Below are 18089 nucleotides of genomic sequence, written 5' to 3'. Positions count from 1 at the left end.
GCTTTTTGCTCAATGAATTCCCTGGCTCTGGGTTTCATTAAATTGTTTGAGAGTGGGAAAACCAAGCCGTGGTGTGTTGTGCTTTAGAAAAGTATAATTTTCCTAGGGCTGCCGTAACAAATTACTTCAAACTGGGTGGCTTAAAAGTTTATTTTCTCACAGTTCTGGAGGCTAGAAGTCCGAAATCAAGGTGTCAGCAGAGGTGGTTCCTTCCTGAGGCTCTGAGGGGTAATCTGTTCAGCCTCTTTCCTAGCTTCTGGTGGTTCCTGGCAATCCTTAATGTTTCTTGGCTCATAGCTTATTTCTACCTTCACATGGCTGGCACTCTCTCCCCCAATTCCCATCCCCTTTCTCTCTACCAATTTGCCTGCACCTTTCTCTGAAAAAGACACAAGTCTTTGGATTGAGGGCCCATCCTAGCCTATTCTGAAATAAGATCACACTCACAGGTACCAAGGGTTAATTAGGACTTGGACATACCTTTTGAAGGGACACACTTTCAGCCTAAGGCAAGGAGTAAAAAATCTCCACTCTCTATTTTGTCTTCCTTTCTTCCTTTCTATATTGACTAAAGACACAATTCAACCATTACATGGTACAAAAATCAAGTTGTTGATATTCACCAAACATTAATGAAAGCATACGGAGGAGGTGATGAGAGTGTTCTGTATCTTGATTGTGATGATGGTTCATGGGTACCTGTGGCTGTCAACTCATTTATATAGTGCTGTGTATGTAAATTCATCCTCAATAAAGTTGATAAGAAAATACCCCTCCAAGTAGGCAGAGTACCAGGTTTTTATTTCCCCTTGTCCCTTCTATACTCCGCTTTCCCTTGCCACCAGAAAACATGATGGGCAAAATGATCCTCTCATTTCCATTCAACATTTGAGAAGGGAAAATTAAAATTTCAGCAGAAAATAAAACATATCAATTAGTTACTTGTTAAAAGATAGAGGTTTTGAAGAATGTTTAGATTATGAACAATTAACAAAATATCTATTAAAATTATTACATTACACAATTCTTCATCCTCAAAAGTAGTTCAAAAACATAATATGGAAAGATCACCCCCCTGGAATAATTTTAATTTTTTAATTTTTATTGTCATATGTAAGTATTTATGGAGTACAGTGTTGTACCTACTTAAGCTAGTTCTAAAAATCTTCTTAGTTGCTAGTACAGCTGAACCATATATTGAGTTCTAATAAAATTAACTTATTTTGAGACTTAGGTGTACCTTCACCCACAAAGAAGTGAGTAAAACCAGCAAAGAAAGAATGCCACCAACACACTGTATTAAGAATGTTTATCAGCCAAAATTGAATTTGGTTGTCAGCCAATTTATATTCCTAAAAGTCTCTTGAGATCAAGTTTCAAAGCCAAAAACAAAAGTGATGATCCACATGCATTTAGGATTTGATGTTGGAAGCTTCTTTCAAATGCCACAGCTAAACAGCAACAGGGGTTTGTTTTAGGAATGACTCATGGGACCCTGCTAACCACATCCATATTGCAACATGATTTAAGATTCTTAGACACCCTTACCTTTCACCTGCCCTGCTAACTTGGGTGCCATGAAAGCAGAATGGTTGACATTTGGAAACTGTACTCACACCAGCTCAAGAAATAAACATCTAAGTGAAAACTCTGCTTATTCCAAACTCCTGCTTTCTGAAATCTAAGAGAAGATAAATGAAACACTAGGAAACATAGAACACGTTGCTAATACATAGAAAATGAGAGGATGGCTAGTGTTGCAAATGGCTTTTTGTTTTCTGTTTAATGCAGATGCTGACAGAGAAAGGAATTTTTTTCCCTCTTCATTGCATTTGAGTTTTTAAGGTCACAATTGGTGAGGGATAGTGAAATTTAGCACACAAGTGGTGAAAAAATGAGAAAGATGAATAAGGGTAGTTATTTGGATTTCTAAATATACTGTGAGAAGAAACTTTCACAGATAGAACTTTCTACTTTCCTGCCAGTACTTTATACATACTGAGTATATGTTCTACCCATGAACTATACCTTCAACTCCTCTTTTTGTGCTTTTTTGTTTTTGGTCACAGGTTTTGATAGATGGATATGAAAAGTACAACTGGGTTCCTAGAGAGTTCATGGTTCCAATCCTGGGCAATGTGAAAATGATACAAAACATTAAGGCAAAATACTTGCCTGTTGGTATATAAATATAATTAAAGGTTAAAAAAAATCCTTGTGTTCAAAGACTCTAGGTTAACCTCCACAGATATTCATCAATTGTGGTTTAGATGCCTCTGCAGTTGTATTAATTCAAGGAGATTCTGAAATAGGAAACTGAAGATACATTTTCAGTTTAGCTGCAAAAATTCCTAGCTTACAATCAAGTAGTTTAGGCTTGGAGCAGTTTGTCTATGTACTGTAATTAGTATTCTTAAGTCTTGTAAAAGTCCTCCACACATATTTTGTGTTTAGAATGAGGTCCCTTTTTCACGTTTTAGGATCTTGGAGACAGAACACTTGACTTCTATGGGTGAGTGAGATGCTGTGAACTACTTATCCACTAAAAACATGGAAATGATATCAGAGGAACTACAGTCAGTTTGAGAGACATGGGCAGGATGAAACGAAAATCAGTGATGCTGACTACAAGTTGGGAGCCAATCAGATATAAATCTGAAATATTATATGGCACTCAATCAGAAAGTTCAATATGATTTAGGACCGTTTAAGAAATGAGATTATATAACAAACAAGGGCAAAATAGGATGCCTTAACCTGGAATATTGAACCTTGAGACTGGAAAGAAACAAGTAACTGGAGAGAATCCAGAGAAGAACATGAACAATGATGGCTTTAAAGCAAAATATGAACTTTATAGTGTAGCCAAACCACAGAGTCAGACCCAAGGGGCATGATAAAAATCTACAAATAACTTGGGGGTCTAAACACCAAGGGTAAAGAGGAATTTTGGCTGCAGATATAAAAAGTTTCAAGGGATAAAGTTAAGGAAAGGAAAATTTAGGTTAAGCATCAGAATATATCCTTTGATGGTAAGATGTTTGTATTTGTAGAATAGACTCTCAAGAAAATATAAAAAAATACTGATGAGTTTTCTAGGATCCCAGATAAGAGGATGTCAGACCAAGGATTCTAGAACTTTCACTGAAATATTCTTGGTCCTTGACCAGATGGAATAGATAGCATCAGTTTTTTTAAACCCTGAATTACTCTGATAATTATGATGGGAATGGATAGCAAACAGAGTGTTCTGCTCTTTAGTAAACTCTATCCCAAGGCTTTAATTGAGGCTCTGAGAACAAAAAACCATAAACAAGCATGGCACTACTCTCAACAGCAAATGCTCTAATAATGAAGCAAAGTCTTAGAGATCTGTTTTGTTTTAAACACACACACACACATATTTTTAAAACCATTTATTTCTAGACTCCCAGTTATGTTGCTTCCGAAGCTAGCTGATGAATTATGATTCTGAGTATCAATGTAACACAATCACCAGCTTTTGAAATTGGTAAGTAAAACACATAGGTCTTCCTTAAATGAATTTGGCATAACCTGGCAGTCAATCAGAAAGGGTAATGTGAGTTGAGTCTATATAAGCAAAAGGATTATATAACAAAATAAAATAGAACACCCTGCCTGAAAATGAATTAATATGCTGTAAGCCATGATGACTGCAATATAAATCTAATAGCAACCCGGTTGAAAAGCAAAATAGTTCTTAAAATACAAAAATTAAAAAATGAAAATCCAAATAAATTTCTTACAAAATCTTTCCAGAAGAGCCATCACTTTTCTACCTGGGTTTTAAAAAGCACACATACTTACACTGGATGATTATTTTTAAAGAAGCTTCAGCTTAATATAATGATTATAGCCACTTGCTGCCCAAGGACGTTTCAATCAAGGATGGATGGAATATACCATACATATTCCCATATGATATTAATGAAGCTGAAAAACTCCTGTTGCCTACTGATGTCCTAGCTGTTGTGATGTCATAGTACAATCTATTAGATGTTTGTGGTGATGTAGGTATGAGCAAACCTGTCCTGTTTTTAGTATAAATAAAACCACAATTATATACAGTACATAATACTTGATAATTTTAAGTGACTATGTTAGGGGTTTATATATTTACTTTTATTATTATTTTAGAGTATATTTCTTTTTATAAAAAGCAATTCAATGTAAAATAGTATTCTGTGTTACACTGGCCTCAACCTCATACATCTCATGTTTATTGTATCTATTAGTTGCATTAAATCCATGTTGAATGACTGATCTGTACCATCTAGGCTTATTTAAATACACTTTATGATGCTCACACAACAATAAAATTGCCTATCAATGTACTTCTTAAACCATGTCCATTGTTACAACACACATGAATGTATTTAAAACAGTTTATCTGTTGTTCCTGACCATGAAGCAAGTTCCAGGCTAATGGGGGGTGTCAAGATCCATTGGAAACAAGATGATGAATTAACTGCCATATGTCTGTTCCCAGCCTTGGGAGTCCCAATAAAAGAGTTTCTCTGCTCATCCATGACCAAAAATAAATGCCTTTGTGCCTTCAGGGCTTTCATATTAGCCTTCCATAATCATGGCAGGGTTGCATTTTCAATCCCATATTCATCCTAGGGGCTTACAAAAATAGAATTTATATTAATTATAAATTACATTTGCACAATTACCTTGAATTATAAGTGGTCCTGTGTGAAATATGACTGTTAACCATCAACTTACAATTCCAAAATTCAAGGAGGCATAACCAGACTATGATATCCCAGTAGTGCACACTACTATAATTTTTTTTAAAAAAGACCCACCCACTTTTACTTCTAATGTGATTTGTTTTAGGAAGGAGGAAAGCCAAACATCTCCAATCCCCCAAAGGTAATTTGGTTTGTGTAGTCAGGCAGGGCTGTAAGGTTTTAAATTCTCTGCCTGTTAGTAGCACACTTGATTGACAGTCACTGAAATTACTTAGAAGGTTTAGGATGAGAAGAAATGGACAGCTGTGGGAGAGGGTGATGGGAAATTAGAATCTCATTGTCTGTTGTCTTCAAGAAATCTACAGCACATTAGCACTCAAGGAAGGAAATCCCCAGTGCTGACTTTCCCCTGCATTCACAAAAAACAAGTGTAGCCTACAGCTGTTCTCTACAGCCATACTCAGGTGCCACACACACTTCTGGAGGCAATAATTTCTCCTGCTATAATAAGATTTCATGATATGCCTCCTCCCAGGTAGTCCAACACTTAGGAACACCAAACATGCTTTTTAAAGTGAGTAAATTATCTGCCCTCGAAAGTGTCATAGAGAATAATGGAAGTCTTTAAAAATCAGACAATTCTAGTATATACACCAGACGAATGTTTTTGTCAAGCACCTGAATTTATAACTTAATTGTAAGATTCTTTTCTTAATAAAAGAAATGGTAAAGTCACCTTTCTATTTAAATAAAATTCTCTTCACCCCAAAGTGGTGAAAGATCACACACACACACACACACACACACACACACACACACACACACACCATGCAGGCATTTCCAAAGTCCTGTCTACTCTTTGTTGAGATGGTTATAAAATGTCTTCCAAAACAAAAAAAGTGTTGCATCAAAAAGCCCTACACGGGGCGGTCAAGGTTTGGGGCTTTGCTTTGCAGATTGTAGAGGTCGGACAGCAGAAGAAACTATACCCAAACATTTCCAAGCCAGGAATATTGTTTTGGCGGCGTTTTCCTGCTACCCAGGACTGTGGTTGCTGTGCGTTGCGCTGTCATACCGGTGTGGAACCTGGTGATTGATGACTTTGTCAGCTCCAATCTCCTTGAAATCTGGGACGACGGCGCAGGACCTAGCTTCTGTCCTGTCGGGCTTCACTCACCACTCCTCCTAGAGTACATTTTCAGCACGTGTTCACGACCCTTACATGGGGTGGACTTCTTCGGCTACACTTCCCTTAGTAAGTCCCCTCCAGTCCAATAATCGGCAGTCACAGCATTTGAACTACATCTTTATCCTTTTATAAAACAAAAACAGCAGGAATGGAGGCAGGAGAGAAAGGGCAGGAGATTTAACTCCAACTTCAGAGCAACCTTCTGGGCTGCCCATCCGACACCAGTGGGTGGGGTGCAATCTGACACTTCTCTTCCTTTCCAGAAACGTGAGTGGAGCTGGCGCTCCCTTCAGTCTGTGGGGGAAGGGAGACGGGGTGGGGGGTGGGAGAAGGTCTGCATTTCCGTCCTCACGACTTTCTCCCCGGGAGACCACGTATTAGTGCTAGCTGCTTGCTCAGTGCGCTGCTCCCAGGTTTGGCGTCTGGAAATCCTCACGTCTTGCTTTCTCCTGCTCCTGGCTCCACCCCGGCTCCAGACCCTGCGTTCCTCTGGCCGTACGCGTTCCGCCGCCTCCAGCACGAGCGTGCGGGGACATCTCCACGCCTGCCCTGGGCCCACGGCTGGCTGTGAATATCAAGTGTCGCTCTACAGTGGAACATGGGCACTGGCTTCTGAGGCTGTCTCTGGAGCTCCCCCCTTTCCGAATAGCGCTGAGGGCAGCGGGGAATTCTCTACGGTCATAGTCACTGAGCCCTTGGAAGGCCCTGGGCGCAGCGCGCTGGGTGTCCCACTTTGCAGCAAGCCCGAGATCCCGCAGGAACCTTGGGCTTGGAGACACTCTTGAGCATTCCCAGTAGGAAGAGCAGGCGCAGCAACCAAGAGGAGCCCAAAAGCACAGCCGCCAGCTTCAGTGCACCGTGAGGGTTCCCTGAAGGCGCAGCTGGGGTGCTCAGCTCTGGGGCGGGAGGAAGATCACACCTCTTGGTGAGCGCAGCAGACGCGCCCAGGCGCACACCCAGGCCTCCTCCCGAGCCCTCAGGACAGTCCTCTGGCCACGAGGAGGAGCTTGCTGGAGACTTAGAGGTTGTCCAGAGCTAGCGAGCCGGAGCGCCGAGTCTCCCGCCTGGTTTCGAAGGGGGAGTGGCGCTGGCGGGCTGGAGCTGGGAACCAAGCAAACGCTGGACCTTCCTCTCTTCTTCCTTACCATCTTTGCTACTGGGGCTCCACGGGAGGATTCTAAAGGTTTCAGGAGGGACCTGGACCCTTTTTTCCTAGAAGGCTGGTGATGGATCTCCAGCTTCTGTCCGGGCAGGAGCACTTGGAGTGCGCTGGTGGTGCGTGAACCCGGCACTGCCCTCCACCGCCCTCAACCAGTCCGTCCTGGCAGCTTTTCCCCAGCTGCCTTCCTTTCCTAGCCTAAAACCTCCAACATTCCAGGAGGGAGAGAGAAGGTGGCCCTCGGGCACAGCCCCTGGAGATGTCCGCCCAGAGCCTGCTCCACAGCGTTTTTTCTTGCTCTTCACCCGCCTCGGGCGGTGCAGCCTCAGCCAAGGGCTTCTCCAAGAGGAAGCTGCGACAGACCCGCAGCCTGGACCCAGCCCTGATCGGAGGCTCTGGGGGCGAAACAGTCACAGAGGGCGGTGCGCGGGGGTCCATAGCAGGCCGCCTTTACTCCCCGCAACCCCTAGCGGAGGGTCTTTGCCCCCGCTCGGCATCTTCTGCCAGGAGTCAGCCATCCCGGACCACCAGGCTCCCGCAACCCAGACCTCTTTGCTCGTCCTTCTCCATGCCCAGCACCCCGCAGGAGAAGTCCCCTTCGGGCAGCTTCCACTTTGACTACGAGGTCCCCTTGGGTCGCGGTGGTCTCAAGAAGAGTGCGGCCTGGGACTTGCCTTCTGTCCTGGCTGGGCCGGTCAGTGGCCGCAGCTCTGCCAGCATCCTCTGCTCCTCTGGGGGAGGCCCCAATGGCATCTTCACTTCTCCCAGGAGGTGGCTTCAGCAGAGGAAGTTCCAGTCCCCACCCAACAGTCGTGGCCACCCCTACGTCGTGTGGAAGTCTGAGGTAGGGACCAACGCCATGCGTCCTCATGGCCCAAAGCTGGATACCACAGGCAGTTCTAGGCCACTGCCTTTAATTCCATCCCATTTCCAGAGCCAGGCAGCAGCTGAGGGGTTTGCATGGTGTAACTGTTTCTACTTAGGCTGATTAAATGGTGCCTGGAAATGGGACATCCTTAGTGGTCACTCACCACACATGTGTCCTGTAGGATTCCTTGGCTCTTCTTTGGAGCAGTCAAGGGAGCTGGAGGAAGAGATGGTCTTCTGATTTCCAGTTTGTGCTACAGGCAAAGGATTGTATTATCCCTTCACTCCATGCTGATATTTTTTGGAACTCGAAAGATCTACTGCTGTTTGTAATGATTGGATGAAATATATTTTGATTAATGTCTGCCATCGGCTGTTCTGTAGAATTTAGGAACATTATTCTGAAAGATGTTACTGATTATGTGTTTGGGTGGCAGTGTGGAGTAACTACTAGGATTCTCTAGTTTTGATTTCTTTTCCCTAAAGGTGTAATTTCAGAAATATATGATACTGAATAGTTTCTCTGCTTAGGGGTATGAAATATCACAGAAATATGCCCAAATTCCACTAAGGACAATTAGTAGTTAGTGGAATAGACATGAATCAGGAATCAATAATAAATAGGGAACTTGGAGTTATTTGATACTCTTAAAATGTTCATTCTCTGGTTGAGTGGAGAATAGAGCTAGCTATTGGGAAACTGTGGTTGATGGGTACTTGGAAAGAGCATGCTTTTAGAGAATAAATGGTAGTTGGTTTAAAAATGAACAACTCTGATTCCTTTCAGTCCACAAACTCTATAGGTTTGCCCCAGATCTGGTTCCATAAGGGAAGGAAGATCCTGTCAGTTGTAATTAAATATTTTAAAGCACAGTTAGCATTACAGAAATGAAATTAAATACAATGTAATTGTTGGAGATTTAGGCTAAATAAAGGAGACACAACCAAGTAAAATTGCATCCAAGTTCATACGCAGTTCTGTTAACATGAGATAACTTAGATTTCAGCTTTAATAGACCACTTAGAAAAATGAGCATTATGTATCAGAAATATTAGCATCACATGTTATTAATGTTAGTTACTGTGTCAGTGTAACTGCTGCTGTTGCTGAGAGGGTTATGGATTGCAAAAAACTAACAAGCTTTGCTAACTGTGCTGCCCATTTTGTTGAGGAAAAGAGATAGTTGAAAGAAAAATTGAGACAGAATAGATGTTATCTCCAAGCCAGTATTAGAGGACCAAAAACTGAAATGTTGAACTCTTGGTTTCTAAGAGAAGCTGGATTTCTGCTCTGTTTCAGAAGCACATTTTGTCAGGAGTTTAGAGCAAGAGAGAAATGCAAAAACAAACCAATATAAGCTAGTCACTGACATTTCTGTTTAAAATCAATTACATCATTAAGAATGTTCCTGATTTTTCTTTGCAAATGTGCATATTTGGAATATAATATATAGATACAGATACTGTTCATTGCTATTATGACCAAAAACCATTTGATCATAGATGATGCCACTTGTTGCAATAAATTATCTTTTTATCTATTAAAATCTCATAATTGATGGATGTGTATCTGAACAACAATACTGGATGACTCCTGACTGTTCCATATAGTGTTGGACCATCTGCATGGAGCTCATCTACCATATTTTTACCTTTTTGCAGTGGTTAAAACTAAGTACATAGCCATCTAGCAAAAGAACAAAATTTTCTAATAAAAGGTTTATATGTGTATGTGTGTGTGTTTGTGTGTATGTGTGTGTGTGGAGGCAGTTAAGCAGAAATCCCTTTATGTTTCAGGCAGATATGGAGTGATTGGACAGAATTCTGACATGAAGGTCCAACACTAGTTCTCTTTAGTAGAGGCCAAGATATCCTAACATAACCTCTGGGTCTGGAATTTAAAGGCCTGGATTACCTTTCAAAGGTTTAGCGCCCTGGAATCTTCTCAAAAACCAAGAAATTCATCCTATTGGGCACTGTTTGTCCTTCTCACTTGCAAACAAGCTGTGTCTTTTGTCCTAAAAGAGAATCTTTACTAATGATGTCAAATCTGCAGCAAATAAGTCCCTTGCAATGTTGCTTAGAGGCCCTAGAGGGGAGATCTGGTTCATACAGATATGACTCTTACAATTTTCTTGGTTTTCTGGCTCAGGGTTTCTCAGCCTTGGCACTATTGACATCTGAGTGATTCTTTGTCATGGGGGATGTCTTGGATATTATAGGATGTTGAGCAGCATCCCTGACCTCTACCCACTAGATGCCAGTAGCACTCTTCTTTACCAGTATGACAATGAAAAATGTATCTAGATACTGCTGAATATCCTCTGGGGATGAAAATCACCCAAGTTGAGAACAGCTGTGCTAGTGAGGTTGAATACAGTACCCTATGCTGGCCATCTAGTGAATGCCCATAGAAGGGCTGTCAGCTGGTCTAAAGTTTCCCAGGGCCATCCTCTGCCTCCCAAACCAGGAGGACCCCTCTGGAATCATGCTTGTGGATTCCATGTTCTTCTAATAGTTTGTTCAAATTTTCTGTTTTTCTTCCTGAATCCATAGGAAAACTTGAGATTTCTCTTTCAGGTTTATCTAGTGATGGATCACATCCATTTCCATTTAGTTCTTTTAGCAGATTCTCTGTTTTTAAACCAAATTGTTCACATAATAGCTCCCATTCCCAAGACTCTCATAAATGCCAGTAACTCTATTACTTGTGCTCACTTAAGGCTCATAAATGACCATTTTATAGCCTAAACCTAGGAGGTGTTTGACAAAGTCAGGTATAACTCTACTAATATTTCCTTACTATGTGTTTAAGGACTACTTTAATAAAATTTGATTTATGCACTTTTGGGTAGAATATCTTATCAAGTAAAAAAAGAGAAGACAATGGGATATATGGTATGTGATGACTCAATTGGTACATGTTTCCCATCTTGTTGTCTTAGCAGCCAGGCTCTGTTCCTGACTCTGATCACAGATGAGATGATAAAGCCTCTCATTTCAATCCCAGGATCCTCCTAATTATTGTGAACCAGAGCTAGGATTATGCCAATAACTGATTGGGAGTTTGCAAGCTTCTATAACCAATAATTAAAATGATTTCTATATATCCCCAACTTTTTTTTACTTTTCTTCATTCAGGTATTTCTTGATCAGAAGTATTTCTCTACATACTAGGAATACAGAGAGGCTGCAATATGGGTCAGCACTTAAAGAGCTCCAAGTCTAATGAGGTGACATGTGAATTGATCAGTAGGCATGGTGGATGAGCACCATGGCACACCAGAGGAGGCAAATGATGACTCACTGTCCTCTGAGAGGTCTTAGATGTCTTCACTATGTAAGGAACATTTGAACTTGATTTTCAATGAAGACTGCCATTTACAATGAAAAGAAGAAAAGTAATTTCTTGATGAGATAGAAAAGATTGGACATGCAAAAAGGCACAGAGATGTTGGTAAGGGCAGAGTGTCCACCAAAAATTTATAAGAGCTTAAGTGCAGCTATGTGTGAGGAGAGGGAGGTAAGGACACTTGCAATTTAAATATGTAGCAACCAAAGTGTTTTCCAGGTAGTAACATGATTAAACCAGAAATCAGGCATTTTGTGTGTGGTAGGGTAATTATGGGCAAGAGTAAAAATGAAATAAGGGCCAAAGTACATTCCATATCCTTTAAGGGGCCCCTTGGAATCACATCTGCAGAGAAGTGAAAAGATATAGATGCAGGGTATCTCTGAAGTGAGAAGTTTAACATACCTGGGGTATCAGGCTTAGCTTGCTATCTGTTGGTGACCATGTTCACCAGATAGGGTAGTGGTTTTCACAAAAACAAAACAAAACAAAACAACAACAACAAAAAACTTGCTGTGCAATTTTTAAGTGGTTGTCCTCTATATTGTATAAAACAAATGACTCTCAATCTGGAGGTGACTTTGTCCTGTGTACATTTGACAATATATTATGCCATTTTGGGATGTCATGACTGGTGGTAATGTATTAGTTTCCTATCCCTGCTGTAAACATAACTAAAAGTTTAGTGGCTTAAAGCAAGAAAAAATGATTACTTTATAATTCTGGTGATAAGAAATCCCAATAGCTCTCACTAACTTAAGTTCAAGTTGTTGACTGAACTGGGTTCCTTTTGAAGCTTCTAGGGTCTGTTGCCTTTCTTTTCTAGTGGCCCCCTTCCTTCATCTTCAAACTCAGCCATGCTGTGTCTCTTTGATTCTCTCTCTTACTCTCTTCAGGACTCTTGTGATTACATTGGTCTTACCTGAATAATCCAGGTCAATCTCACTATTTTAAGGCCAGCCAATTAGCAATCTTTAATTGCATATACAACTTTAATTCCCCATTGCCATGATGAACTCACAGGTTCCAGGGATTTGGTATGAACCCTTTTGGTGGGACATTATTCTGTATACCACAGGGGAGTAGCTGCTTCCATCTAACTGGAATGTCAAGGATGCTTTGAAACACCATGCAATGTTCAGGACAGTTCCATGAAGAATAATCACCTGGCCAATCAGTGCCAGAGCTGAGAAACTATAGTGGAGAATGGGGGTACTTGGTGATTTTTAAGTCTGAGAGTGTAAAGTGATCAGATATGTGTTTTAACAGGATCAGTCTGGTGTCTGGGGGACCATAGTTTAGAAACATGAAGCAGATGGATACTCAGAGGTGGGAGGCATGGGGAGATCATGCCAAGAATCCCATTAACAAGTGGGAATTCCCATATGAACAGACGACTCTTATTTCCATGTTCTCCATTTTTGCAAATAATTTTCTTGTATTGTTGAAGCACTTGAAAGCTGAACTCTTACTCATCTTTGTATTCTTAAAAATCTGACTTATGCTCCAAGGTTTTAGACCAGTGGTAAACCTGGATAGAGTTTGTACCCCAGGACACATATGGTAATGTCTGTTGGTACTGGGCAGAGGGTTACTTTTAGAATCCAGTATGTAGGGGCCAGAAATGCTACTAAACATCCTATGGGAAAGCCCCCATTAAAAAACAAGTATCTTCCAAATATCAATAGTGCCAAGGTTGAGACACCCTGGATTCAAGAAACTTTTGCTTTCTAGTGCCATCTTTTCTCATATTTATGGCTCCATTATTTGTAATTTCTTTCTTCTTACCTGGTACATGTCAATCAAGGCATTGGATTGGGAAAATATACCTTTCAAAAGGTATTGAGGATATGAAAAAATATGGGTGTCTGAATATATCTTTAGGAGAGAATTGTATAATAAACATATAATGATGGAAACTGGAATTAAAATTTAAAATGTTATGAGAGGAATATTGTGATTAAAAAGAAAAGAAAAACCAATAGAGGCTCACTTGTATAACCAAAGAGGAATTAATTAGAGTAAAACAGTTTCAAACAGGAAATTGACAAAGGGTGACTTATAAGGAAGTATGTCCAGAAATCAACATAATACTTTTGTGATTTTTGACCTAGGAAAAAAATTAGGTTTCATATTTTCTGTTTCTCAGTATCTCTTTCTGATAGAATTATTTTCAAATATTTTTAACTTAAATGGAGAATAATGTGAATACAACTTCTAAGACACTTTGGAGTTGATCTTTCACCACAATTTTTGAATTTGAAGGTTGGACCTCCTTGTTTTATAGTTAAATAGAGAAGCTGAAAACATTAATCACCTCAAACTCAAATTATGAGTTCATAACCACCCAGAAATCCTTCTTGATTCTCAAAATAAATTGCCAAACTCATGGGGAAAGTAAGGGTAGAGGGATTTGGGTGAAATGAATCTAAGTCCTTATATCCCTCTAGCTTTTCATTCATACTTCCACTGTCTCCTTTGAGACCTCATTTCCTGTGCCCCCCCCTGCGTAATCACCCTGCATCCTAGTCTCTTTTTGGCCTGTATTCCAAAGACACAATTATGATCATGTTAATTCACTAATCAGAAACCTTTGATAAGCCTCACTGTATATGGAATGAAATCCAAACTGCTTAGCTAGTCATTTCAATGTCTTTTAAAATATAATCAGATCCTGTTCCCTTCCTTTCTCCCAGAACTCTGGTCTAGCAAAACCAAACTGGCCACTCAGCTAGGTCATCATTAAATATTTATCAAATGCCAGCTAAGCACTCAACCCTAGCGATGCATGGAGAGCAAACAGGAGCAGCCCTGTAAGGTGTTACAGCTTATGAAAGCAATAACTTCAAATCAATAAATCTCTACACTTGTTAAGTGTTCAGGCATTGTGGTAGGAATAACATGGAATAATGCTTCCCCCAATGTTATCTATATTCTAATCCCCCAAACAGGTGAATATGGCACCTTATATGGTGAATATGCCACAGATGGGGGGATTATTGTAGATTATCTGGGCGGGGCCAGTACATTCATAAGGATCCTTATAAGAGCAAAGCAGGAGGTTCAGAGAGAGAGAGAGAGAGAGAGAGAGAGAGAGAGAGAGAGAGAGACACAATACGGAGATGAGAGAGGGAGAGAGTTTGAAGATATTCCACTGCTTGCTTTGAAGATGGAGGAAGGAGCCTAGAGCCAAGGAATGTGTCAGCCTCCAGAGGCTGGAAAAGGCAGGGAAAACAGATTCTGTTTTAAAACCCAAAGAAGGCATACAACTCTACAGACATCTTGATCCTGGGCAAGTAAGGATCCATAAGAGAACATATGTGTGTTTTTTACACCACTGTGTGATAATTTGTCCCAGCAGTGGTGGGAAATGGACATAAGAACTAAGGAAGTCTGTGATGTCTTAACTGAAACTGGTGAGTGAGGAGGCTTTTTCCAAACAAAAAGGACAGCCCTCTGGGAAGAAGGAATCACCTTTAAGAGGAAACATAGTATGCTTGAAGAACTTAGAAAACTTAAGAGAACTGGAATTGTATATGGGAGTGGGAATATGGTGAAGTACAGATTGGCTGGGCTTTGAACTGCATAATAGGGATTTTGTCAATTAACTTAAAGTTTTCCTGGAAAGATTATAAGATTACTTTCTCTCCTTCTCACATTACTGTGTGTGTGTGTGTGTGTGTGTGTGTGTGTGTGTGTGTGTGTTTTCAGTACTGGGAATGAACTCAGGGGCACTTAATCACTGAGCCACATCTCACTCTTTTTTATTTTTTATTTTGAGACTGGGTCTCTCTAAGTTGCTTATGACCTCACTACATTGCTGAGGCTGGCCTCAAACTTGCAATCTTCCTGCTTCAGCCTCCAGAGTTGCTGGGATTACAGGCATGTACCACCATGCCTGCTTTCTCATATTGTTTTTTTATGACTTGGTACCATTTTATATTATAGGGGTCCACCAATACTTTGTGGCTCAACTGGTTATTATATCCAAATATATAAACTCTGGGACATGTCACAGCACATTCAGAATTTGTAGAAACACAATCTTATTCCGTTTCATGGTGTGATTCCAATTCTTCCAATCTGGTGCTCAAATAAGGGAAAGTGTATTTTATATCAGAACCTAGTCAATGACTGAGGGATTCTGTGTGCTGACAACAGTTTGCCTGCATCCCAGGTACATACCTTTGGGGAATGACATCTTATTCTAAAGTTTGTTGTGTCTTCTTTGAGAGCAAAACTATGATCCAATTATGCCACAACATGGCTAAAAGACTCGGAATGCAGTGTGAAAATATGAGATTAGTTATTGTGTTAGATGGTAAAGAATGATGTTTTCATTAGCTATTAGGGAAGTGAAAATCAAAACCACAATGAGATACCACTAGGATAGTAAATAGGATAATAAAAAAGACAGTGTTGACAAGAATATGCAGAAATTAGAATTCTCATACACTGCTGGTGGGAATGCAAATTGGTGCAGCATCTTGGAAAAGCTGTTTGGCAATTCTTCAAAATGTTATACAGAATTACCCTATGACTCAGCAATTTTGCTGCTGGGTATATACCCAAGTGAAATGAAAACATAGTCAAGACCAAAGCTTGTATAGCTGATGAATAGATAAAATATGGTCTACCTGTACAATGGAAGATTATTTGGTAAAAAAGGAAACAAAGTACTGTTACATTCTTCAGCATGCATGAATCTTGAAAACAGTATGATAAATGAAAGAAGCCAGCCAGAAAGGATTATATGTTGTATGATTACATATATATGAAATGTCCACCCTAGGCAAATGTGTAGTGACAAAGTAGATTAGTGGTTGTCAGAGGCTGGAAGTCAAGAGCAGTAGGGAAGAGACTGCTAGTAGGTACAAGACTTCTTTTTAAGGTAAAGGAAATATTCTGAAACTGGATATAAGTGATGGTGGTACCTTATGAATACGTTAACACCTGAATTGTACACTTTGAAAGGGTGAATTTTATGGTCAGTGAATTTTATCTGAACTATAAAAAGGCCATTTTTATTATTTCCAGCAAATATACCAAATATTATTTTTCTATCATGTTTTCAGTAAAATTTAAGCATAAATGTAGAAGAGCAGTTATTTAGGTGGTACAGGCCCAATATATCTTACATGACTTCCTTGAAGATGTAACAGGGGAGATAATAACAGCTCTAGAAGATTCAACAGAGGAGTTGGCAGTCAGCCCTGAGATTTTCTGAGATTGGTTACTATGGAAATTCTATGTCCTGATTATTACACTTTGAAAACAAGCATAGAGAAGCTATTAAAATTATTATTTTCAGAAGAGGCAGAGATTTTAAAAACTATTTACAATCTTGAAAAATTACCTGGCCATTTCTCACCAGAGCTATTAAATAGTCAAAAGATTTTCAGGAGTCATTAGAACAATTTGAAAAACCATCAGGTGATATGCCGATGGACCCAAGAGGAGAGTGTTGAGCCTAAGAAGTTGAACAGGTTTTTAGAGAAATTGAAAGTGAATTGAGTTGTGTGACCTCATAGATCAAGAAATAATGTTTTCATTTTTGTAGACCTGAACCACTCATGGAAATAGGGGAATCAATACCAACTACAGGGGATGAAGTGTAAATAAGTTGTGGATCAATTCTCAGCTTGCTTTGCTGATAACTTCACCTTCTACTTGAGCCAGCTGGTACATTGAGACCCAAATGTGGATAGAGAAGGGAAAAGATAAGCCATATGTGACAATAGCCATGCCACTTTAAGGTTTATTATAACAAGACCTCTGCTATAGTTAACAATTTGAACCAGATAAATCCTGGACTTGGCTACCAGATTATTTGGCTTTTGATAAAAGTAAAATTCTGCATGAATTGGAACTTTCAATTAATCCCTGGCTTACTTATTTTAGTAAATAATAATTGAAGGTTTATAGTGATAATGATAAGCAAAATAACAACTAGTATTTTTAAACTGGTTTTTAGTTGTAGATGAACACAATACCTTTGTTTTATTTATTTATTTTTATGTGGTGCTCAAGATCGAAACCAGTGCCTCATACATGCTAGGCAAGTGCATTACTGTTGAGCCACAACCCCAGCCCCAGCAACTAGTATTTGTACTATTTGGAGAAGTCTCACCAGATATCATCATTAGGACAACTCTGTGTTATTGATGAGGACACAGACTCAGTTCAATAGGTAACCAGACTTAACTGGAGGGGTTATGAAGTAAATGGGTTAAGCTAAGCTGTGAACCTGACTGATTGGGTTAAAATCCCATCCTGCCCTGTGACTTTAAGTTACTAAACTTCTTTGTGCCTCAGATTCCCCATATGCCAAATGAGGATAATGAAAGTGCCTACCTCAAAAAGTTTTTATAAAGAGCCAATGACATGATTACTTAGAAAGTGCCCAGCAAGTAGGAATTAGTAAAAGATGCAAAAAAAAAAAAAAAGGCAAGGTTAAATCAAATTGAAGATGTACCCAGTCACACAACTAGGAAGCAAGAAAGACATACATAAACTAAAGAATTAATTTAGTAACAGATATTTATCATGTACCCACTGCTTGTGCAGGGAACTTTCACCTCTCCACCATGGCAGTTGAAGAGGGCTTAGATGATCAGCGAATGAATGAGTTGGCATAGTTGCTTTGGACAACAGCAGAAGGCAATTGGAAATTTATTTTGCAAGTTGTTAAGTAAGGTATACTTTTCATGATAAGCACTGGAGCAGCAACAGGCTGTCACCCCAGGCATTTTGGCTTAGTGACTTGGAACATAGGAATTTGCCAGACTTGCATTGTGGATTTGG

At 39.9% G+C, this 18089-nt stretch overlaps 1 protein-coding gene across 2 annotated transcripts in view; it reads left to right on the top strand.

Moving 5' to 3' along the window:
- Positions 1 to 5563: 5563 nt before the first annotated feature.
- ARHGAP6 (Rho GTPase activating protein 6) overlaps positions 5564 to 18089 on the top strand; it is a 471152-nt gene continuing 458626 nt past the window's right edge. The window contains exon 1 of one of the 2 annotated variants that reach the window (XM_081276555.1): positions 5564 to 7910. In XM_081276555.1, the coding sequence (XP_081132681.1) occupies positions 7326 to 7910 (585 nt within the window). In that variant the 5' untranslated portion in view covers positions 5564 to 7325. The remainder of the gene's footprint in view (positions 7911 to 18089) is intronic. The other variant, XM_081276553.1, reaches the window with a different exon arrangement.

The sequence above is a fragment of the Spermophilus citellus genome, assembly GCF_964194105.1.
Source record: "Spermophilus citellus genome assembly, chromosome: X".
NCBI classification, from domain to species: domain Eukaryota; kingdom Metazoa; phylum Chordata; class Mammalia; order Rodentia; family Sciuridae; genus Spermophilus; species Spermophilus citellus.
Note: the sequence above shows the minus strand (reverse complement) of the source record. Positions and strands in the feature narration are given on the sequence as shown.